The sequence below is a fragment of the Pseudochaenichthys georgianus genome, chromosome 15, assembly GCF_902827115.2.
Source record: "Pseudochaenichthys georgianus chromosome 15, fPseGeo1.2, whole genome shotgun sequence".
NCBI lineage: Eukaryota > Metazoa > Chordata > Actinopteri > Perciformes > Channichthyidae > Pseudochaenichthys > Pseudochaenichthys georgianus.
The window spans coordinates 9,717,725-9,744,153 of record NC_047517.1 but is presented as its reverse complement, the minus strand read 5'-3'; the positions used below and the strand labels follow the sequence as shown (position 1 = coordinate 9,744,153).

The window sequence follows — 26,429 nt, the reverse complement described above, 5'->3', positions numbered from 1 at the left end:
TCTTTGACATTAGCGCTGCTCGCCACCTGTGCCCTGTACTACGAAGCCAGTTCAACAGACCCTGGATATGTTTGAGTAACAAACAAACTAACAACAAACTAACAAACGAGATCTCGCTAAGCGGTCCGACGACGCTGGTTATCAACTCGGTAAATCAAGCCAGGGTTTCTCTCTCCAGCTGAGAGCACGTTCACGTCTAAGACACGCGTGGATCTGACTTTAATTACATTTGTCTCGAGTGTTTCGTCAACATAATGTGTTAAATAATACTTCTGCAGACAGTCTGTGACACTGTGAGTGTTGCACGGCCAGATGAGGCTGGAGAAGCTGACTCAGATAAGGAAATATATGATATATTATGATATTATATGATCGATGATCTGATTGATGATGTAATATGAATGATAAGTGCGACACGTCGGCGTCTTCTCTGCATACGGCAGTTTAAACTGTATTTCCTTTATCCTGTAATATGACTTGAGAGATTTAAACTCCGCACACTGAGTTCATCTCTTTTCTATAGACGCCGGAGGCGGGCAGCGTCAGGTAAAAGAAGTTATTTAGCCTTCTCAAACCTGAGCCTCACGCGCCGCCTATGGGGGATGTGCTGGTGACTTATCCGACCGGCCCACTTCGGTACCGGCCCATCGGGATTCGTCCCGATGGCCAGTCCGCCACTGCACCCAGCACACGTAAACTGTCAACGGGGGGAGCCTCGCTGCGGGGAAACGGTGGACCTAGTGTCCCGATCGGAGTGGGAATAATAATAATAATCCGTGCATTTTATCCATTAATTTCCCCAACATTGTGGTAAAAAAAACACACGTTTAATCCATGTTGTTGGTGTACTACTACAACTACAAAAAGCATCGGTTTGTTTTCTCATCAGGAAATGCAGACCGGCTCAAACAAACGATCATTTAATGTATCATATGTTCGCCGAATTGACATGAAAGCACTAATAAATGTAGTTTCGTCCACTTGAGTTTACAACCACAAAAATAATCGATATGTTTTTATATCACATCCGACGGGAGGAAATTCAGCAGCTCTCACTCCCGATTTTTAATCCTAATGTAATCATCATCTTCACCACAATCATCTATGTTTATGTCGCCGGATTGACATGAAAGCACTGACAAATATGAATATACTGTAGTCAACTTCATTAAAACGTTATTAACGTGCCTGAACTCAGTAATTCACCATTTCTACGCATGACAACACACTTTGTCCGTGTTTGGCTCTCGAAGCGTTCCCGCATTGACGTCACTTCCGGCTTCCCCCAAAACTTCAAAATGAGTCAAGGAATTTCCCCGCGATGTTCGAAATTATTGATATTTAACGGAACGGTATCGCTTTTTCTTTTTTAAACTGACGGTTCGAGATTACTAGTAGCCCAATATTTCATTGCACAACAGTTGTTGGGATGGTGTCACAGGCTCTTTAAATCCGACACCTGCTGTGCCCCCCACCCTTCTTTCACATAATGGTATGATCCTAGTGTGTCCTCGCATATGATTGGCCGCTTGGTGGCCCAGCTAAATAAAGACCCGTACCTGCCTGCAAGGATTCTCAGCAAGAGTAGGAGCGGCTGAAGCTTCTGCTCTCCCCGACGGGAGTCTTCTCTTCTAGCGGCAGCTCGCGATCGGCGTCTTGGAGACCTCTGAATTAAATGATCAAGTCACCTCAAGTCAGAAGGCTCAAGTCCAAGTCAAGTCCCGAGTCATTGGTGTTCAAGTCCAAGTCGAGTCGCAAGTGTTTTGTGATTTTGTCAAGTCGAGTCTCAAGTCATCAAATTGGTGACTCGAGTCTGACTCGAGTCCAAGTCATGTGACTCGAGTCCACACCTCTGGGGGTTACTAACATATTTTATGTTGTAGAACAAAAATTGAAATAAAGCTTGGCCGAGAGTGGGTGATGAAGTCACGAAGTTCTATGAACACGGGGAACTTTCAGAACCTGCAGAATATTGCTTCTCTGGGACAACGCAGTGAAGGGAAACCATGACATGTCCAGAGAGCTCAGGTGAGCCTGACTCCAAAGAGTTGTTAGTGTGAACCACAGATCTTATTTCAGGCATTTAACCAAAACATGTTGAAAAACGTTGACTTGAGGCTAAAATGCTAATTCTTTATTTTAGATAACCAGATTTGCTAATGATGCAGCTAACTTTTTCTTCAGCCATATTTGTCTCTGTCTGTAGTACAGATGCCAGAGGCCTTTGGCAACAAATTGTTACGTCTGATCATGCATATTTTAAAGGTTCGGACAAAACATTTATTGAATGGAAACAAGCAGAAAAAAAAAATGCCCCATCCCGGGTCCCTTTAATATAAGTAGTCCTTCTCCCAATTAACAATACTGAGAGACACATTTGACTAGAGGTTAAGACAGGTACAACACAAGGACAGTTGATTAGATTAGACAACATTGAGGAAGAATCCTGATTATTCTGTCTGAACACAAGTGTTAATTCAGCTCATCAGGACCATTACTGCAGGGAAAGACCACGGTAAAGGTGAAGACAGGAAGAACAGCCAGCTCCATCTACAAACGTTTCTGAAATTGATTCAGTGGCTCCTGAAGAGAGCTATTTTGAGAAAGCATTTATCACAGCGAGACTCCAAAGCTATCCAACAACACCTGAAAAAAAAACAAGTGTGAAGTGTTTTTCTTATGTATAAAAAAAAAAGCATTACTAATAATATTTGAAAAAAAGCTAATATTGTTTGGCATACCAAGCAGACAGAGCATGGATGGAAAGATAATTGGTCTCGCAATATTCTTTACACTTTCGTTTGAGCAGAGCCTGCTAAATTGAATTTAAATGAACAAAAATGGTTGATACAGAAACTAAAGCAGTTATTTCATAGCAGCAGAGTAATGTAACCGCAGAAGAGATGGATGGATAGACGGGGGGGAAGTGTGGGTGCTGAAGGCGTACTGCCACGTGTTCGACTTATTGATTATGTGTGAAATCTCATCCACTCGACGTGGCTGGAAGGTGTGTAGCATTAGTTATTTATAGCAAGGCTTTCACACTTGGGAATGTGTTATCAATGTTGCATCCAATGGCTCTTTTTCTACTGTCAGTGCAGCTTAAACTCAGCATAGTCTAAATAAAACAATAGATAAAGTATAGACCTGTATTGGGAGATAAGGTGCCACTACACATTGATGGTTACAACCCTGAGCCAACCATGACTTGCTGTGTTTTCTCTGTAACCCTAACCCTAACCCTAACCCTAACCCTAACCCTAACCCACTAAGGTTAACCAACACCAGCACGCAATGTCCTTTTCAGTTTAGGGTGTTTTTAGTAATAGCCTGATTGTTCAATATCACCAAACGTTCCACTGCTGGGTTTGGCTCAACTCGACTAAACTAACCACTGTAGAACGTTCTCCTTTAGAGTAGGCGGGATTCTCAACTGATCCCCATGGTGTGGCAGAAGAAATGGCTGATTCGAAGGCTATTCGTGTCACACTGGTGGCAATTCTTTTTGACCAGTCAGTGGTCTGCAGTAGAATAACTTCACCTTTAATTATCAGCTCATCTGGATCTGAGGCTGCGGCCCCACGAGGACGAAAATGGCTAAACGCATAGGATTAACGCAAACGCAATCGCAAACGCAATCGCAAACGGCTTCCGTCCACATGCAATAATTATCCGGATCGTGTCTGTCCACATGAGACCGCTCCGTTTAGCTCCAACCGCTGGAGAAGCTGCAGTACATATGCAGGAGCCTCTACGTGGCGCTGTAACTTCCTCCACAAAAGCAGCGAAGAAGCATGGTTGTCATGGTTGCCCTTCTGTTTATTCTCCGCGGTGGGGGCCGAGGGAACCGGGCAGAGTTTTTCGCCAGTCAGTGTGTATTAAAGTTGAAATCTTCCGGACAAAATTATAAAAGTGCCGGTCAAAGGTCTTCTTTGTTATTTATTGAGCTTTAAAACAAATGAATAACGACTCTATATAATATAATGATAAAATACACGGAGCCTCTCTTTTTCCTCCCTCTCTTCGGACAGCGCCAGTGTCTGTCTCATGCAGCAGCTCATCCAGTAATCAGTGACCCGGCCGACTGTAAAAATAAACATATGTATAACTAGTTTAGGGAGTTTGAGAGGTAATTAAAATAGCTAAGGGTGATGATCTGACTTGAAGTGTGTGTTTTTCTGCAGCGGGAGGAGCTGCAGGTGAGCAGAGCTGCGTGTCTCCGTCCTGTCAGATTAGAGTTCACTCGCGACAGAAAGATAAATAATCTGAATTCAGGGTGCAGTTTACTTTGACGTGGGGGTGAGCAGCAGAGGTGGGGAGAGGCGGGGCTATTGCCTCATCATTATTGCTGTAGATGTTGCACAAACAACTGTAGCATGGTCAATAGCGTCCGGAGCACGATAGCAACTCTGCGATCCGCCATTGTTGTTGTTGGCGAAACACTTCAGCACTGGCGCGGGGTAAGCGGAGGTGAGCAGAAGAGGTGGGGAGAGGCGGGGCTATTGCGCAATCACTATCAGTGATCTGAAAATGTCCGTATAGGGCGCACACACGGAGCTGTTTGACCCCCCAGAGAGTGGCGTATGCATTTCTATCCACCTTGGGACCCGTTGTCGTTTCCTCAGTCGTTTAGTGCCATATTCGGTCGTCCTCGTGTGGCGGAACGGTCTATATGACACTAAACAGTAACGCAAACGACCGAATCAGTCCTCGTGGGGCCGCAGCCTGACTCTAGACTGAGGTGGTACCAAAATAATTCTAGGTACAGGCCACAACTTTTGCTAATAGAAGACCAACAATGGCGAGTCGAGTTCAGTAGAAACATGCAGTGTAAGAATTGGAGAGCTACAAGAATATGATGCCAATGATGAATGTCTTTACAAATTAACATTAGCCAGATGGTGCATATTTTAAAAGGCATAGTTTGTATGGAGTATGCTTAAAACAAACCATGGTCTTCTCTACTTTAAAAGTTCAGTCTAGACACCAGAAAACGAATACCCTCTTACTTATTGTTCCTTATTTTCTGTAGATTTAAGATCGAACGCCACAAAAAGCGATTGAGCATAATTTCTTCCCTCCTTCCAACCACCTTGCTAGTGCTATAGCGTGGTTTTTACTCAGTACGCTTTTGAGATGGCAATTGCTGACAGACTTGTCTTATCAAGCCATTCCAATTAAGCCAAGCTGACAACATATTTTCTACAATGATCCTCTAAAATGTTACTTTTTATCTTTAAACTATTGAAATGTTCCCAGATTCAGAAATTGATCATTGCATTGGTTTTTCAAAAAAGGCAACATTTCTTTTATCCTCGAGTGAGTATGACGGGTTGTGAAACACCATCATGTGTGTTTCAGATATAAAAGGAGCATTTATTTTTCTTTTCTTATTTGGAATTCTCATACATTCTAATTAAATAGTGAAGGACATTAATAGACTATTTAGTGGATCCAACAGTATTCTTCTCACAGTTGTGTCAGACATGTCGGCCTGAAGCCACCATTGATGTATTAGCTGCCAGATGGTATAATAAGTAACTGAAGTGCATCAAAAGATCTCTGTACATGACTAAAATAAAGCCTGACAACATTGATCCTTTCCCTTTGAATGTCAATTTTTGCAATATCAAACTACAAATGTTATTATATCATCCAGCATATATCGTTTTATAAAAAAAACTGGCATGTGAGGCAGTTGTGCGAATACAGTTTTACAAGTCATTATATTGTCCGAGTATATTTCTGTATATTTTGCATTGGTAGAAGGTTGGTAATGTCTTACCCAGGCCCAGCAAGTCCACAGCTGGCTCTGCGCTCTCCTTTGGACTGGCTCGGTTCTCTGACTGCAGGGAAAGAGAAAGACAAAGTTAAAAATAAATGGTCATAGTCTCAAGAACCTGACACACAAATCTAACAGTAGGATCCCGGTCAATGTGGCTTTAGTTTAAGGGTGTCCAGTACCCCCACCGACTGATATGTTGAGCAGCTGAGGAGCCCGTCAGTGTGAGAAATCACTCTCGGCTGTTCAGCTTAAGAACATCAGTGCACAAGAAGAGAAAACCAAGCAAACCAAAAAGTCACACTTGAGTCTGCGCTCCAACCATCATAATCTGAACAATGATACTTTAATTCGGCAGTTTTTTTTTTATTTTTTAAAGGGCTACACAAATAAAAAGTGTTTGGTGATTACAACTATCAGTTATTTATTAGTAATATACCGCCTGGGCAAGTATGGATTTAGTGAGCAATAGGAGTTATTAAATTGAATGAAAATGATTGGAGAAAAATGAAGGGAAAAAAAATGGAAGAAAAAGGAGGGAGTGAAAAACAGAAGGGAAGATATATAAATCAAGAAGTCAAAGAGTGGGAGAATGAGACAGGAGAATGAAGAGAGGATGGGGCAAGATAAAGAGAGACAAGTCTGGAGAGAAACAGTTGGTGAGAGAAACGAGGGTACAAAAGGTTAATACGTGGGCCGTGAGAGATGTACAGCGCTGGTAACAAACCCAATTTCCCCGCAACAAAAGATCGATGGACCACATTAAATTCAATGTCGTTCCAATCCAAGGCAATGAAAACAATTACCGTGTCCACGCCTAATCAAGAATGCATTGGTTGCCTATTGATGTTGATGGGAAGGCAGCACGAGTCGCAGCAGGAAGGTCGTTTATGTACAGCAGCAACAACTTGGTTAGGGCTTTGCATGAAATAACTGATTTTATGAGATATTGTGTTTATTAAAACCAACCAACTATAAAAAGAAAGTTTTCTGACCAAGTTACATCTTTAATATTTATAGAGATATTCTATGCATATATATTCATCCTTAACCTTAAACCTTACGCTTCTTATAAGATTCAAAGTGAAACCATCTTCAAATAAAATATGTGTGTATCCATAGAAAAGCTGCAGCATTAAATATTAACGAGCTCTTTAATGCTTTTGGGGGGTCTTCCCTTTCCTGTAGTGTGTTGTATATGTTTTAGTGCATGTAAATGGTCTGCAAAGACTAACGTTTCTCTCCCACACACTCCCTCCTGACTGAAACGCCTCCTTTGCACTCCTTTGTTTACTTCCATATCACAGTAACACATTGTACATGACTGGCTAAGGGGCGGTACATCTTTAAGCGTTTGACTAATCACAACAAAGCGGGTCAGCTAACCAATCAGAGCAGACTGGGCTCTGGTTTCAGACAGAGGGTGAAAAGAGGTGCTGCAGCACAGGCAGTATGAGGAAAATAAAGAGCTTTTTGAACATTGAAGCATGGAAACATGTCAGTGTAAGGCACACAATACAATTATGTACCTGAAAGTGAGCATAATAGTGCTCCTTTAATGACCAATTCTCAACAAAAACATATATGTGTCTTTATCAACCAGACTCATATTGGTCCAACCACAATAAGCAATTCTCCTCAGAAAGGCTCACACTTCTGTTAATCGTCGTGCGGAGAGAGAGCGGCCCGAAATACATTCCTTGGTATGCCAGTCCTTTGATTACAAACCTTTTAGACCATGCCCAGTGGAACACCATTGAGACCTTGCAATACTTCAACCCACACAGCTGCTTTCATACAAAGAAGAAACAATTAAAACAATCCCAAATGTCACTCAGCGCAACACAATTAAATTCCCCGCTGTATGTTAAGAAAGATTTGGACAGACATGCTGCCAATATTATTCTTGAGACGCTTGGAGACGTGTTGGGTTTTCCATTAGTTGTCTGGGGTGACATCAAGCGATGCGGCTGACAGGCGGCAGACGGTGATTGGGTGTCAGGGTCAGTTGCGTTTGAAAAGGAGAGGAAGTGGAACTGGAATGGAGGCCAACAATCGATAACCACAACCCCCCACCACACCAACCAAGAGGTGAAGAGAGTCTTTGGCAATGAAGGTGATGCCAGTTTGAATAAAAGTCACAAAGAAAACAAACCTGTCGATGTCCGCTGTCACTCTAGATCGAGTCAAACACACACGAGACAAAGCCATCAGCCAACAGCTGTCACATTGGACGACTGAAGCCAAGACAAAATGGCTGTATCTTCTTTTACCACACAAAGTCAACAGCAGTTAATTAGCAACAAGGTGATCAATGATAAATTCCATGTACGGCTAATTGAGTACAAACCCTACTCTACTCAACCCTTTTCATTCTGGGCGGTTTGTGGCCATACTATAACTCAATACATCATATTCCAATCAGGACAATTTCACACAAATATGTAATTGGATGAAATGATGAGGTGAAGTCATTTTGGACAGACATGGATATACCAATGCAACTTGTCCAGTCTTTGGAGGCTTAATTCTAATATCATTACCTTAAACTAAAACTAATGCAAATTAAACAAAAAACGTTCTCTCAGTGTTCCACATAAAAGCCTGCAAAAAAAGGGGATATTTTGACGTTTAAGATGCTGTTAGGCTTTTAATGTGAAACACATGGAACCCCAGGGTGAATGGGCGAACTATGTGCCTGATAAAGTACAACATCACTTTATAAATCCAGTGTTTTTACTCTACATTTAAATGCCATTCCTGCACAGACATTTCACATGATATGTCTTCCAGATAACAACATGCATCATGCCAAGGCCACTAATGAACACGCTTAAATGAGAACAACATTTCTGTAAAAAGATAAACAAGGCCACATGTTGTTGAGATTGACGGGCACTAGGCAACAACATCACTGCAGGGATCTTGCAGAATCATTGCAAGCTATATGCGTGAGTGCCACAGTGTAGAATATCAAGGTTGAGACAAGCTACAGTGTAAATAGAACAACAACATTGCAACAAATCTGCCACAACCAATAATCTATGACTAACAAGTATGATTAATGACAAATGAAGCTCAGCGCAAGTTCAGACAGGAAGACCTATCACTCCGTATTGCACGTCATGGCAACACTCGCTTCCTTCACTGGATGACAGGGAGCGCCACTCCTTAGCCAACCTATCACTTCCCTCCATTCACAAGCCTAATTATCGCACCTGTTAATCCCTCTATATATGCTCTCCCTTTCCTATCAGCTGTCTTCCAGGTGTCAATGCGCAACCCTCCTCCACCCCTTCGCCTCCTGCTTCCAACTCAGGGCCAAGCTCAACCTTCTCCCTTCCAACCGGACCTAACCACTTATCACCACCACCAGGTCTAGACCCGGGGGGGTTCATCGGAAACGGTTCTTTCCCTTCCCGAATGATATCCTACAAAACCTGGGCCTCATCGCCAAACACCATTTCGTTCTCTTGTTATAAACTGTCATTATGTTTCATTTATATAATGTGACGGATAATAAACATGTATTCCATACATCACGTCTCTCCTGATTGAACTGGCTTTGACTGAAAAAAATATGATTTTGAACATATTTCAACCCTCCTTCGAAACAGCCAAAACATGCAGTGTCAACTCTTACATTTGTTTACATATTATACTTGAGCCAGTTTAGCCTTTATATTGAGTAGATACATTTGATTTATTTGTTTGCATGAAGATGTCTTTCGTTGAACTGATCTAACACGGAAAGAACGGGATATGGACATGGCTATAGTGGGACCCATTCCAGTGGCTATTGAGACAACCTGGAACAGTGACCATGTGGATTATATACTTTGTACTATTTTTCTGGCTGCAACTGTTAAATGCATTCACACACGATGGACTTACTGATAAACAGATCATTCAATATACTCTATTGTTTTTGCTGCATTTAAAGAGATGGTTTTGTGGTATGTTTGAGAGTGTGGATGTAACTACGTTTAAATGAGATGTATTGCAATGTTAAAAGGGGTCATGTGATCGATACCTGATATTGTGATAGCTGTACCCTTTGTAGGGTACAGACCATTCAAATTAACTGTCTCCCCAGCAATTTAGGGCCCGTGTACACATAGCGCTTTTTTCTGGCAGAAAGGCGTGGATCTGGGGAACGTCCGTCCAAATGCTCTTTAATTGTTTCTATGACAACGACAACGTATCACTTCCGTTACACAACAAACTAGCATGAATTGTATAATCTGTTAGTGCTAATAGACTTTTTTCTGACACCGTTTTTTCACTACCAGAAGATGCCAGCTCTCATACTATGTATAATTGAGCTTGACTAATATATTTCAGAATCTGGGGAGCACTGCATCAACGACTATTTCTGCACAAAGAATAACACCTGGTACAAAGTCAATCCTCCACCAAGACACTCAGCCTTAAAACACCACAGACACCAACTGTCCTCCCTAACCTGTGAGAGGCAGATGAAACAAACGTCTTATCCTCTGAGGAGAGGCACAGCGAGGTGATAAAACTAAAAACTAAAACAACACTTACAGAGGGAGACTGGAAACAAATAGAGTGGAAGGTGAGATGATGACTGCAAATTGGAAAGCAGGGAGAGTGGGAGACAGCGTTAGGGAGGAATACAGAGGACAGGAAACAGAGGAGAGTAGAATGAGGTCAAAGAAACCTGAAGATGATTGAGAGAGACAGAAAACAGATGAGTGCAGACGGTACAGCTGACAGGCCGGTCTGTCAGGGCAGCAGAGGAGGAGGAGAGTCTGTCTGATAGATGATATACAATACTCAGTAAATACATATTTTATTGTTATTTATATTCTATTCATAAGTCTTTTTTCTATTTATGATGATAATAAAAGGAAAGGAAAAAGATATCGATCTGCATATCTATTTGATCTATTCTTTTATTGGACATGGCTACCTCAACTTCGTATGTTCATGTACAGTAAATAGTTTAATCTCTTTTTTGTTAACTTAAAACATTTTGTTCATGTGATTTAGGGAAGTTATACAATCCTTACTGTAATACAAACTCTTATTGTTACTGTGTTGCAAAGTGCAAATGCTGATACGTTAAGCTACTGGTGATACAAAAATGAAATAAAAATATATGTTTATATAAATATATGTATTTTGTATCTTTTGTTATTGGACATTTTTACTTTAACTTGTTTTATGTTTATGTAAATATTTGTATTCTATTTTTCTTGTATTCTATAATGGAGCCAAACTTAATAAAACCTTTAAAAAATATTGTCCTTCTTGCAATTTGAATATTGCAATAGTCCATATCGTGATTTCAACAAAAATATAAGATTCATGTTCATTAATGTGTGAATATATGATTGCAATAATTGCTAGTTGTTGTTGTTGTTGTTGTTGTTGTTGTTGTTGTTGACAGCAGTAGTAGAGTGGCTAAAGATTGCAGCAGTACAATCGTACCTTATTACAGTACATACGTACTGCGGTGCATTAGTGAAAGTAGTAGCTGCTGGAAGTGGATCCGAAGACAGACCGGTGCAGTGAAGGAAAGAGGAAGAGAGAGAGGTATTTCCCGGGGAGGAAGGGGAAATAAGGAGGTCAAACTGCCAGGAGAGGAAAAATAGCGAGGAGGGCAGGAGGCATTTGGGGGGAAGGAAGAGCAGAGGAAGCAGAGAAGACACATAGGAGAGCGTGACAAAGGGAAGGAGGGAGATACAAAGACATGGATGGAAGTGAATTAAGTGAAATGTGTTGAAAATGCATATCAATACAATACTGTAGTCCCCTGCTCTACTCGACAACGTCCCTGTGTGTGTGTGTGTGTGTGTGTGTGTGTGTGTGTGTGTGTGTGTGTGTGTGTGTGTGTGTGTGTGTGTGTGTGTGTGTGTGTGTGTGTGTGTGTGTGTGTGTGTGTGTGTGTGTGTGTGTGTGTGTGTGTGTGTGTGTGTGTGTGTGTGTGTGTGTGTGTGTGTGTGTGTGTGTGTGTGGCACTGCAGTACGTTGGAGTCTGTTTAGTGTGCCTGGCTGCTGCAGTTCTGCACCATTCGACACAATCTGTCACTCAGCTGGTGGCCTGACTGTCACACAACGTGACACACACACACACACACACACACACACACACACACACACACACACACACACACACACACACACACACACACACACACACACACACACACACACACACACACACACACACACACACACACACACACACACACACAATCCAAAGGGTTTTGTCAGAGAGAATCTCTCCTGCAAGCATCTCTGCCAAGCAGTTATATAATCTGACACACACACACACACACACACACAAATAAATAAACACTGAGAGGTAAAAACCACTTAAATGTAAAAGCAACAACCCTCACACATTTGGGTAATGCATGCAATCTTACGCAAACAACCCCAAAACACACACACACACACACACACACACACACACACACACACACACACACACACACACACACACACACACACACACACACACACACACACACACACACACACACACACACACACACACACACACACACACACACACACACACACACACACACACACACACACACAATCCAAAGGGTTTTGTCAGAGAGAATCTCTCCTGCAAGCATCTCTGCCAAGCAGTTATATAATCTGACACACACACACACACACACACACACAAATAAATAAACACTGAGAGGTAAAAACCACTTAAATGTAAAAGCAACAACCCTCACACATTTGGGTAATGCATGCAATCTTACGCAAACAACCCCAAAACACACACACACACACACACACACACACACACACACACACACACACACACACACACACACACACACACACACACACACACACACACACACACCACACACACACACACACACACACACACACACACACACACACACACACACACACACACACACACACACACACACACACACACACACACACACACACACACTATGAATGTGTGCATCCACAGAGACACAAACACACACTCGAGTGTTTGAGGAAGGTCACGGTTTGGTCTGACGGCTGATGTGTGACGGTGCTGTTCAGGGGAAGAATACCTAATCAAATCAAAATACACACACAGACAGACACACACACACACATACCAATTTAAAAAGGGCGTTTGTCGGTTGTTTTCAGAAGTGAATCTTATTTGTAAGTGGCAGCCGGCTTCATGTGAGAATTTGCTTGGTAGCTTTAGAGAACGCACAGAAGTGCAGCTGCTTTGATTCAGGGAACACACCCGATGCCCAACTTGTCTAGACTTGTCTAGAGGACACACATTACAAACTGGATTTGATGTTCACACAAACACTCTCACTAATTCAGAGAAAACACACAGTTGGTTTGGGACAGTGTTTCTCAAAGTGGGGGGCGCGCCCCCCCTGGGGAGCGCAGAGGCATGACAGGGGGGGGGGGAACCAGGAGGAAAAATATTTATGAAAAAAAAACAAGATTTTTTTTAATAAAAATTAATTCGCAAATGATTGATTCGAAAATAATATGCTACAGTACGTCTGGGTCTCTGTGTTTCATTCAAGCTCGGCTCTGTGTGTGTGTGGAACGAGCCATTTTGTGCGAGAGAGAGAGAGAGAGAGAGAGAGAGAGAGAGAGAGAGAGAGAGAGAGAGAGAGAGAGAGAGAGAGAGCGCACCGGTACCGGAGATCGGATTATGGATTGTCTTGAATACACATGTCAGCAGGGACTTGACACAATTCTATGACTGACAATTCATCTGATAACCCTTTTTTGAGCTCTGTGAATCCCTCCAGCTCAGCGGAAACAGCTCACGTGTGTGAGATAGGATATAACTATCTCAGACCCCATTTACACGGGAGCGCAAACGGACCGAATTCGTTATCAAAAAAGTCTTCCGTTCACACGAATTCGGCTCATTTAATGTGTCCGTTCACACGAGACCACTGGAAATGCTGTAGTACATATGCTGGGCCTGTAAGTGGCGCTGTACTTCTGCCACAAAATACACCAAAAGCAGCGAAGAAGACCCCTGAGCATGGTTGCCATGGTTGCCCTTCAGTTTATGCCCCGCGGTAGTTTCAGCAACATGTAGTTCATGTAATTCTCCATGTCCACTTGTTGCTGATGGTTGTGGTAGAGGAGCTGTAGATGTTGCACTAACATCTGTAGCTACTGACAGTAGCTACTGACCATGCAACAGCAGTGAGCAGCAGAGGTGGGGCTATGGCTTCATCGTTATCAGGAAATGATCGTATAGGGCAGGGGTTGGCAACAGGCAGACCACGGTCCGGATCCGGACCCAGACGCCGACCTATACGGACCCGGACCTATAATCAATACATTAATAGGGGATTTCAATTTTGAAGGAGCGATTCTATTTAAACCGCTGCCGATAGGGGGCGAAAGAGAGACGAGTGAGCGATACAGGGAGAGAAACACAGAGGAAGAGACGAGTGAGCAGCAGAGAGAAGCGGAGAGGAAAGGGAGTGAAGAGAATAATTAGCGATACAGGAATAGAAGCGGAGAGGAGAGTGCACAGGCGTGTTAGCGGCAGACAGGGAGAGACACATTACACATGGCGCTCTCCAAGAAGAGGAAAGTGGACAGTGAGAACAGAGCTTTGAACCCTGAGTGGACTCGTTCATGTTCCTCCTGCCCACTGGGAGCACAGAGCCAGTGTGTCTCATTTGTTCAGAGACCGTGGTGCGCATTAAAAGTGCCAAAACGCCACTATGAGACAAAACACAAACATTCCCTCTCAAGTCAGAACTGAGGTCACAACAAAGAAGCAGTCTCAGAGCCCAATATGATCAGTCCACCAGGATCAAAATTAAAACTAAATATCGTTCCAGGGAAGGCTAACCGAGGCTAACCAATGAGCACCTGCATGTGTGTATGAGCTCGAGCTCAATTCTCGCACTGAATTAAAAAAAGTGAGTGAGGGACTGCAATATAAGAGGGAAAGAAAGAGAAACTTTAAAACTGTTCAATTGTTATGATGTGTAAAGACTGATATTGTTCTATAATCGGCTGAAACTGTTAAGTCATGATGTGAAACGGTTAACAAAGAAAAAGGGAAACTCAAGCTGCTGCTACACTTTATTTTATTTATCTAAAATCAAGCACTTTTAAGATGCACATATTTTCAAAAGCTATTTTATTTATTTTCTCTATTTTATTTTTAAATGCAGCCCGAGAGGAACATTACACATATCCACAGTATTTACTGTATATCTGTCACGATCACAGGTACAGATCAGAACCCAATAGCACGACTCAGATACAACCAGTATATAGTAATGTTCAGTTTATTTCAGGTCAGGGACAGGCAGGGTCAAAACCAGTAAATCCGTCAGGCAGGAATCAAAAACTGGGCAGGACAAAACTCGGGACTAGAGCACAACACTCACTGGAGAGCTTGGCGGAAATGACAAGACAATCTGGCAAAGGACAACTGATAATGAGGTGGTATAAATACTGTGGAGTGATGAGGGAATGAGTAACAGGTGAGGGAAGTGAGCTGATTACAAGGGCCTGGAGGAAAGCGGGATCTGAAATGACAGGAGAGTTTAGATGAGCCATCAAACACACAATAATAGAAGTGTCTAACTTGTGACAATATCTGTATAGTTCAATGTTAAGTAAGGGATAATGTGCAGCGACGCGGTCATTATGGGGAAAAGAACACCGACAGGCAGATCAGGAGCCCGACGCGAAGATTTAAATTGACATGCATCCACTAAGAAAAGTAGTCCGTTGTTACTGTTTGAACTAACGTAGCAACAGGAAGGAACTGCTTCGATAGCGTTTTTGAGGAGCTTTTTGATTAAAGATTTGAAAACATCGCCGCTTGCTTTAAAAGTAGCACAATTCATTATGTCAAACCTTGGAAAGTATCTAGATATCCCTGCCTTAATGCCAAAGGAACTGGCAACTGAATATGTGTCGCCGTTTGATGTCTATGTCTGGAGCGCTGCGTAAAAACTGCATGCAGTTTGCTTTTCAGTCAAACTGTATACAGTTAAATCGAACGGACTTCTTTGTGCAGATGTGAGCGTCCTTAACAACGGTCAATAAGTCCTTGACAGCGGTCTGTCTGTTCTGGATTAACAACGTGTCACGTGTTCTGAATTGACCAATCAGAATCGAGTATTCAACTAAACCATGTAATAATTGACAATAAATATTGTTGTTTATGAATTGTACTTTCTTTATTTGATTGGCAGTCAGTTGTTGATTACATGCAGACGTTGATAAAGCTACAGGCTACTTCAATATATATCACACTAATTCATAAAGCAAGTTAGACATGTTGAGGTTCCGGACCTTTGCATGTGGAGATTTTCTCTAACTGGACCTCGTTGAATTTTAGTTGAATACCCCTGGTATAGGGTGTACACACGGAGCCGTTTGGCCCCCCAGCGCGTTCCGTTTGCAGATCTATCCACCTTGGGACCTGGTATCATTCGGGGTCCGTTTCCGCGGTTCCGTTACGGCCTCGTGTGAACGAACGGGCAATACGCGAGAGAAAAGTAGCAGATACAACCCGTTTCGTTCTCGTGTAAACACCGCCTCAGTAGCATATAGACTGCTGCATCACAGGGACATGGGTTTGTGTTGATGGGTGTGTGAGGGATGGGAGGTGGACCATGTTTGCGTGTGTATCTGTGCATTTAGTGCAGTGGTTCTCAAACTTTTTCTGTCAGGCCCCTCCTTTGTAGAAAAAAAAAAGTCGGGCCCCCCCAACACAAATAGTCACGTAATGGGCCAAGTTAACATTTATTAAAATATATCAATATGAATGTGAGCATTCCTTTCAACAAAAAAAAAAAATCACTTTGCTAGAACATTGATAATAAAACAATGCTCCATAATTCTGTGTGCTCAAAAAAATAAATACATAATACAATTGTGCAATCCCTTTGCTCGAACAATAAGTTGCAATACTTTGCCACTTTGCAATTTGTGCAAACAAATGAAAATAAAGAAATGCTGATATTGGCAGAAAAGTGTGTCTCATCACAGCATTAGTGGCTGCAATGAGCTTGTTCTGCACTGCACATTTCTTCAAAACGGGGTTGCAGGCTCAGTGGTGACGCCAGAGATTTTCTTTTGGGGGTGCTGTGGGGTAGCTTGACGTTTCATAGAGGGTGCTCAAATATGTAGGGTTTCCCATTAATGTACCGGGCGCTACAGTGGAACTTTCTACTTCAACACTCCACACGCAAATACCAGTGTACCCATGACAGTTACAATGAAGGCTCGATAATCAGCTCACGGCATATATACAGTGGGGCAAAAAAGTATTTAGTCAGCCACCAATTGTGCAAGTTCTCCCACTTAAAAAGATGAGAGATGCCTGTAATTTTCATCCTAGGTATACCTCAACTATGAGAGACAAAATGAGAAAAAATAAATCCAGACTTTCAACTCCCTCCAAAGATTTTCTATGGGGTTGAGATCTGGAGACTGGCTAGGCCACTCCAGGACCTTGAAATGCTTCTTACGAAGCCACTCCTTCGTTGCCCGGGCGGTGTGTTTGGGATAATTGTCATGCTGAAAGACCCAGCCACGTTTCATCTTCAATGCCCTTGCTGATGGAAGGAAGTTGTCACTCAAAATCTCACGATACATGGCCCAAATCATTCTTTCCTTTACACGGATCAGTCGTCCTGGTCCCTTTGCAGAAAAAACAGCCCCAAAGCATGATGTTTCCACCCCCATGTTTCACAGTAGGTATGGTGTTCTTTGGATGCAACTCAGCATTCTTTCTCCTCCAAACACGTCTAGTTGAGTTTTTACCAAAAAGTTCTATTTTGGTTTCATCTGACCATATGACATTCTCCCAATCCTCTTCTGGATCATCTAAATGCTCTCTAGCAAACTTCAGACGGGCCTGGACATGTACTGGTTTAACTTTGTTACTTTGGTCCCAGCTCTCTGCAGGTCATTGACTAGGTCCCCCCGTGTGGTTCTGGGATTTTTGCTCACCGTTCTTGTGATCATTTTGAACCCACGGGGTGAGATCTTGTGTGGAACCTATTTGTATAGGTGGTGTGTGGACCTAATATCCTCTAGGGGGGTCCTCACATCCAGGGGTCCGGGGGCATGCTCCCCTGGGAAGATTTTTTTAAATATTGAAGTTAAAAGCATCTGGTGCACTTTGAGAGCAACATTAAGAGATCTATGGATACATCTCTCAAAATCCATGTGAAACAGAACTGTAAACAGATTTACTTTTTCTTTATGGATATTTTACAAATCACTCAACTTTTAAACTCTATTCTTGTTTTACTGTCATATAGTATTTCATACCTGTTTTTCATTTATTCTCTTGGTTTTTATACCTATAATGATCATATAAACGTGTGCCTCGGAAATAATTGTTTACATTAATCGTGACCAAACCGTTTGAGACCCACTGAGATAACTTAGACTAAAGTTAACTATCTAAACCACATGTGTCAAACTCAAGGCCCGGGGGCCAAATCAGGCCCTTGGTGGATTTAATTTCGGCCCGCAGGATAATTTCTAATTACTATTAGATCTGGCCCGCCGGTATATTGCACGCACACCTTCACTCCATCCTGAGGGTTTCCTCAGCTCAGAGCCTGATCCCAAACATTGATGAACTTGGACCCGAGATGAGATGCCAAGTATCTGGCTTGAACTAGCATCACAGAGCAGCAAACTGAGTTTAATGGATGTTTCCTTCTGCACTTTCTCTCACGACAACAGGGCATGTTTGTTTTTTTCTTTGAGGGAAATAGTTTTTTTGAAGCTGTTGTTGGCCTGTGGAGAAATGTAATCATAAGAAATAACTCTGGAAAAGCTGCAGATAGAGCCATAAGAAATGAATGCAACTGATTATTTAATGTTTAATGTTGTTTTTATAGGCAATACTTTAAGCTTTGTTAGTTCCAGGTTTAATATGTGTAATAAGTTCATTTCAATAAGTTTTGCAATAAACATTGAACCAGTCCGGGCCTCGACTAGTACCCATTTTTTAATTTTGGACCACTGTGTATTTGAGTTTGACACCCCTGATCTAAACACTCAGAGAGTCCTTTAGCTAAAGTTTAGCTCACCTGAGCTTCTCAGTCTGACAGGAGAGGACTCTCTTTCACCTTGTTGTTGAAAAAGCTCCTTATAGACGTTGAAGTAGCTCGCTAGCACCAGAAGCTAACTACAACGATCTCTCTCTCTCTCTCTCTCTCTCTCTCTCTCTCTCACATAATTTTTTTGTTGTCATAAGTATTTTTCCTCCTGGACTCTCGCGCCCCCCCCTGTCATGCCTCTGCGCCCCCCCCACTTTGAGAGACACTGATTTAGTGGGTGAGGTTGTGAGTCTTGTATGTAGCTGTGTTTACTTGGAAAACAGGCTTGATACTCTTTCTTTAGCTGTGCAAATGCACCTTATTGATTGGTCTTGTGGCTACGCTATTGATCCAATGAATGCTAGAGAGCGCCACTTTCTATGTGTGTGGTGTGTGTGTCATGTTATTAGTCACAGGACGCTGCTCCTTTGGATGCCCTTCACATCATCCGCTCAAAGTAATCGACCTCAGATATGCTTTATCTATTGCCCAATCTCAGGCACCTTTGAGAGCCCAACTCAGTCCAGATGTACAGAGCACCTAGCGATAACACACTCCCCAAATCCCTGCCTGAACTGAATGAACAGGAAATCACACTCTCTTATTTATATCTTCAACAAAGGCAGGCTCCAGTGTTCTCCATGAAGGAAAAGCAGCCTCTTGTTCCCTTTGATAATTTATTCATGGGCTAAAAGAAAAAGACAATATATGCCGGCAGTCCAACGAGACGACAGTGATTTAGTGTTTGCGATAGACACTCGAAGAGCTAGAGAAAAGAGGGAGGCAGAGGGAGGGACAAATGAAGGAGAGATGGAGATGAATGGGCGAAACAAGAGTGAACACAACTTGGGAGATGATTATTTCTTCCCTGAAAGCACTGTGTGTTTTTCTAGTGTCTGTTGAATACACTCTGTCCCTTTTCTCCCCTTTCTTTTGTCCTGTTTCTTTTCACATGTTTGCACTTCAACCATGAATGTGTACATCATAAATAAATATTAGATTTAACTCATGGTAAATATAAAAGATTAGGTTTTTAGAATCTTTCCGGTGGAAAAAGACAATACCAGTCAAATTACAAGTTATCATGATGAAATACGTCTAAAAGCCTCTACACTTGTTAAGTGTAATCATAGTTCTTGTGTCAAAAAATACTTATATTTATCACTTTACATTCCAAACCAATTGTAATGTAACTTAAAGGGGCCCTATAATGGTCATGTTCAGTTTCATATTTGGTAGGGGTGTAACGGTTCACAGAAGTCACGGTTCGGTTCATACCTCGGTTTGGGGGTCACGGTTCGGTACGGGTTCGGTACAACAAGGAAAAGCAAAAAAAAGTGTTGCTGTTATTTATTTTTAACAGTAGTGCATGTTTTGGTATGAAAATAAGGAACTCTAACATTTGGAATCATTAACTGCATTACACAGTTAAAAACGGTAACACACACACTCAGATGGCCATATTATGTATAATAGCTGATGTCAAACAAAAAGGTAAAATAAGCTGTACAACTAAAAAGAATGTCTTGAAAATATTAAAATAAATAATAAGAAAGTGTTTGAATCACAATCAATAAAAGGTATTACAGAACTGAATAACATCTCCTGATGTCAAAATATAAAATAAATACAATGATAAATATAAACAAAATAAAATCTGTACCTTTAGGAGCAATGTCTAACATGTGTAATTAACTTGTGAGTGTGTGAGGCCATTATGCCTAGATAAAGGTACTCAAGCTTTACTCTATGTTCAAGTTGTTCTTCAAAAAGACGAGTTTGTCGACATTGTCAGCAGTGAGGGCAGATCTGTTGGCGGTAACTATGTCACCTGCCGCCGAGAAAACCCTCTCGCTGGGGACTGAGACTGACTCGGATGTGACTGAGCATGTTTGACGTGTTACCACTAGCATACCGCACCGCTGTCGAACAACGCCGACACACCGTCCTCGTCCGATCCACAACTCGCACCCCATCATTGTTGTAGTCCACAGGGAACCCGAAATGTTCCCACACAGCTGGTTTAAAAGAAGCAGGTGGGTCTTCTAGCTCCTGTGAGTTGTGTGAACTCGCCATAGCTACTAACTTTTCTTCTTCATGTATTGTTCGTTTTGTTGTGTTTTGTTCTTGTTCTTCATTTGTTATTTACGGGCGGCTGGCTTTTAGGCGCAATACCGCCCCCTGGATTATATATAGTGTAATACTGCCCTGAGTGACAGACTTTTTTCCCACTCGTAAAAAAAGGCGTATTTGCCGTGTGACTGCATGTGCCGAACCGTGACGTCCGAACCGTGACGGTACGGGACGAATACGGATACCGTTACACCCCTAATATTTGTATGTAGTGTCTCTACCGTGACATGTCTCCATGCTTCAATGTTCAAAAAGCTCTTTATTGTTCTCATACTGCCTGTGTTGCCGCACCGCTTTTCTCCCTCTGTATGAAACCAGAGCCCAGTCTGCTCTGTTGTGATAGTTGTGATATCATGAACAATGTGTTGGATTGCTGGCGAATAGAAGCGCAATTGTTACATAGTGATGTCACTATGTTACGGAAGTGAACAAAGGAGTCCAATGGAGGCGTTTACAGTGTACGCCATGGATTTTACTTAAGGATGCATTGAGAAACAGCACTTATCAATCTGCATGGATCTGCCGTCGGTTGTTTTGTAACGTTAGCTGATGAAGTAATTTGAAAACGGCAATCAGCTAGTATGATGTAGCCAATGGTGATTTTATAAAACATTCACACACACACACACACACACACACACACACACACACACACACACACACACACACACACACACACACACACACACACACACACACACACACACACACACACACACACACACACACACATCACACACACACACACGCGCCAGCCTTCAATCAGAACTGCAGTCTAATTAGTGCCTATAGGCATTGGGTGGAAAGTGTGGAACAAAACCCCAATCAAGCTGAATAAAAAATGGCTCATTTGAATACAGAGAGAAAATACAGACTACTTGATATTCCACTGTGTATTCAGGTTAAATGTTGTCGCTGTATGAAGTTTTATCCATTTTCTTTAGGTATATTATTATTTTTGATAACGTTTTCTCTTTATCATGAGACTGTGTTTATGTTATATGATCCACGTTTATTGGTAACGATTGGTTGTTTCAGTGAACGGCTGAATGGTCCAATGTATGGTCCTATGCTTAAGGAGATAACAAAGGGAAGCCTTAAAGCTGCTTTCCTATCATTTGAGCATCCGAACAGCTCTTATCATGGCTGCCACCGAGCTACTTCTGGGTCATTTTATTCAGGAACCTTCCTTAGCAAAATAGACTTTGTCGCAACCTATGACTGCCCTTCAGTCCTTGTTGCTCAGTCTCTGTCTGTTAGGGGCAGATATGCTGAGGAAAGCTGTCCATCCATTACACTGGATTGACGTGCCCTGAAGGGACAACAAAGCCTAACATCTGTCTGAGCACCTGTATATGGTACACTAGGGAACAACTACACTTCAGTTTGCTTGATTAAAGAGAAGAAGGCATCAATTATAACATCAACAGCAGATATAGTCTACCTAAGAGCAATGTGCCATCTGTTTCAGTTTTCAATGTCCTGACCAGCGGATAGTATAGTGCAGTATAGTCCACGGTGCTGTAGGTTTAACAGAGCCAGAATATTTTAGGCACATTAAATCCAGGAGGCAAGAAACCAAAGAACCAACTATTTGACTGTATTTAGTTTATTGCTTCAATGGTAAATCATGGTGTATGCATTCTAAGACAACTGAACTCAAGACATATTAAGGTCTTCTTCTGAAGACCTTAATATGTCTTGAGTTCAGTTGAATAAACACTGAATGATTCACTGAAAGGTGTATGGTGGGGATATGTTTGCAGTAGTAAAGAGACATAATTACACAGCATTACTTTTGATTGGCATTTTATAATTGAGTCAATTCTTATTGTATTTCATTACATGTAGAGTCACCTGAGTGGAGTGCACCAGCTGGGCGTAACTCTACGTCCGACGTAGACCCGAAGGTTAAGACCAAACTAAAGTTATGACTAGTGCACCACTAGACTAGACTTAAGCCCTGTGTGCGTTGCGCCCGGGTGTAACTTTTACGCCTAGTATGGAGCAGGCGTAAATCGGAAAGACAGACTAGTATCCATAGTAACGTAAAACAGGCAAGAAGGATATTAACGATGGCAGGGCGTCTTGTTTACATGTTTAACAATGAAAGGGCATTAAGAAGAGAAAGAGTCGTCCGTGATCGAACAAACCCACTGGACATCTATTCAGACGGTGAACTGATAGAGAGGTTTCGTTTCAGCAGACAAGCCCTTTTTGATTTAATCGAGGAGATCTCCTCTCAACTCCAGCACGGATCAGATCGGAACGCTGCGCTCTCCCCAACCTTGCAGGTGCTGATTGCGCTCAGATTCTACGCGAACGGGGCCTTTCAAAATACTGTGGGAGACATGATTAATGTTCATCGCACAACTGCATGTCGGGCTATAAGACACGTTTCATTGGCCCTCCAGCACCGCCGGAACTATATTCACCTACCCACAAGAAGAAGCAGCGAAATCCAGATCTTTTGTTAAAATCAGGTATACCTGGTATTGTCGGATGCATCGACGGTACTCATGTTCGCATTCAGGCCCCCTCTGAACATGAGTATTTGTATGTTAATAGAAAGGGTTACCATTCTATAAATGTTCAAATTGTGTGCAACTCGGACATGGGCATTGTCGACCTCGTTGCAAGATGTCCTGGGTCGACCCATGATGCTCGCATCCTGAGAGAGAGCGCCCTTCAACGGGAGTTTGAGGCAGGGAGAGTGAATGGTCTTCTTCTCAGAGACAGTGGCTACTGAAGCGCTGGCTAATGACACCTGTCATCGCAGAGAGAACTGCGCCGCCATAACGAGAAGCATACACAAACGAGGAACATTGTAGAGCGCTGCATTGGAGTGTTCAAACATACTGTAGGTTAGTAAGTCATGTTTATAATATATAAAAGGCCAGCCTTTTAATGTAGCCTAGATATAGGCTAAATTGTTTTTTGCTTTTTTGTGTAGGTTTCACCGCCTCCACAGTGAAATGCGAATGCACCCTGAGCGCGTCTGCGTGATCATTGCTGCCACTGCGGTGCGGCACAACATCTGTGTGAAAAAGAGAATCCCCTTCCGATGCAAGGAGAATTGGTACTGAACCCTGTGGCTCCTGCTGGCATCCGTGAAGATATCGGTGGACGACTTACCCGCAATCATATAATAAACAACCTATAATAGACCTATATCATCACCAGAACCCCCTCCATTAACCACATCTCTCCTGTTCTTCAGCAGCTTCCCTGGCTCCCCGTCAAATCCCGTATCGTTTTTAAGATTCTGCTCCTCGCCTTTAAGGCCATCCATAACCTCACTCCTCTGTACCTCTCCGACCTCCTGCACATCAACACACCCATCCGCACACTCAGATCTTCTGCTTCCCTCAGCCTCACTGCACCCCCCTTCCCGTTTAACCACCATGGGGTCTAGAGCCTTCAGCGCTCTGCACCCCGCCTCTGGAAACTCCCTCCCACCTGACATCCACCACTGACACTCTCCCCATTTTCAAATCACGCCTCAAAACACATCTCTTCACACTCGCATATCCACCCTGATCGTTATCCATCACACATCCTCTGTTTTATTTATTATATACTGCATTGTGTTGTTTATGTTTCTTATGCTGGTGTTAGGTATTGTGTATCTTGTTTTTTATGTGTTTGTACGGCGACCTTGAGAGCCTTGAAAGGCGCCTATATAAAAATGAATTATTATTATATTATATTTGTAATATGAACGCTGTTTTTTTGCAATTGCATTCAATAAGCTCCCTTGTGACCACATTCTTTCATTAGGCCTATTTTATTCAAAGAACACAAGAAACATTAAATAACAACATTTTTGGAGAACTATTAACATGAAATTGAGATCAAAAACAAGTAGGCCTACAGCATGATTACAGAATGGTGAAACATTGTCTTCTTCAGTGATTAGTAGCTGATTCTTAAGAATGATTATTTGGAGTCTCAATTTCTCCAGCTCAATTTTTTCGTGTTCCTCTCTCAATTTGACGGTCTCCACCTCCACACGAACGATTTCTTTCTCCGTCAGTTCCCGCTGTAGCTCTGACAAATCCCTCTTTCTCTTTCGGGGTGTGGCCATTTGGGATTCCCCTTGAGTCATCACTGACGCTGTGGGTGTGGGAATTCCCTCTTCTCTGCGGTCCTCTGAGTCTGTAAAATGGCGTTGCTTGGCAACAATTACTGTTTCGCGTGTATTCACATGGACGCGCATCTTAAGACCAGGCGCAGCTACGCCCGAGACTAGTCAGGCTTGGTGCACTCGGTGTACATTCGAATCACTACGAAGCCCTACTTTTTTACGCCCAGCTGGTGCACTCCACTCCTGAAGTACAGCGTCCTATTGGAAGCTGTGGTAGTGGCTGTCAACTCAGACTTGTATCTTCGAGTCTACGCACATTTTGTAAATTGTTCGTGGAGGACCATCTACAGTAGTGTCTCTTCTGGAGATTCATTATTTCTAGATTCCAGATTCAGAATAAGTCAATTTTTTCAATACTAATCAGAATATTATTTCCCATGAATTGCACATTGTGCCTATACAATCCCAGAAAATAAAGAACAATAGCTTATTCTCACATTGGAGACACTTGGTGCAGTGATTTTATTTGTTACCGGTGAAAAGGGAAAAGGAAAAGATTGATCCATTACCAAAATAGTTGCTGATTGTTTTTTTGTCCATCAATTGAGGGACAAATCTTCCCAGCTCTAAATGCTATCTTATTGAATCCACTCAACATTGCATGTATTCGAGCAACAAGGAGAACATAATGGTTTGCAAAGTAACTAGCCTTTGAGACCGAATAGTGTGTTCACACAGAAGCACATTTCTCGTGGCGCGATTATATATAAAGTCAAAGCAAAGATGCGGCTAGACAAGACTTAGCACAGGGTGAAGCAAATGATTCAAATACCACAAATGAAGTGGCGCAAATGAAGCAAGTGACGCTATTTTGCGAAACCAAGCAACAATAGATGTTTTTGAGTGTAAGTGTAGAAACTGTGACTAAAGTCGCTCTTTTATTCATGTCAAATTACATTTATTTGTTGACGGGGAAGCTACAATGGTTGCTAAGCATAATCTGATTGATCCGATCTCCATTTACAGTAGTTGCTCGTCTTCAAGAGTTTGGGCCAGTTATTTATGAGAGGGGCACATTAACAAAGTCAGTATTATTTGTATTTGTTGTTTGTTTTGTCAGTAACTTAGTTAAAATCTTATCAAATTGAATTTTTAGAAACAAAGAATTATGTTAACTTCAGCTTAAATTGAAGCATTGTTTTTGCTGCAACACAATCACACATTATCATAGAGTCTTTATTCAGAGGGGGGCCACTGGGGGGTCAAGCTCAGTGTAACATGGCCACTGGCCCCTGTAGGCCCCCTCTAGAATCGCCTATATTGAGGTATGATCAGAAAA

General features: G+C 42.3%; 1 protein-coding gene across 1 annotated transcript in view; it reads right to left on the bottom strand.

Moving 5' to 3' along the window:
• Positions 1–26,429, bottom strand: part of LOC117460179 (stromal membrane-associated protein 1-like) — a 175,684-nt gene that overhangs the window by 47,528 nt on the left and 101,727 nt on the right. Inside the window, exon 8 of the mRNA XM_034101451.1 lies at positions 5,786–5,846. Coding sequence (XP_033957342.1) covers positions 5,786–5,846 — 61 coding nt within the window. The remainder of the gene's footprint in view (positions 1–5,785; positions 5,847–26,429) is intronic.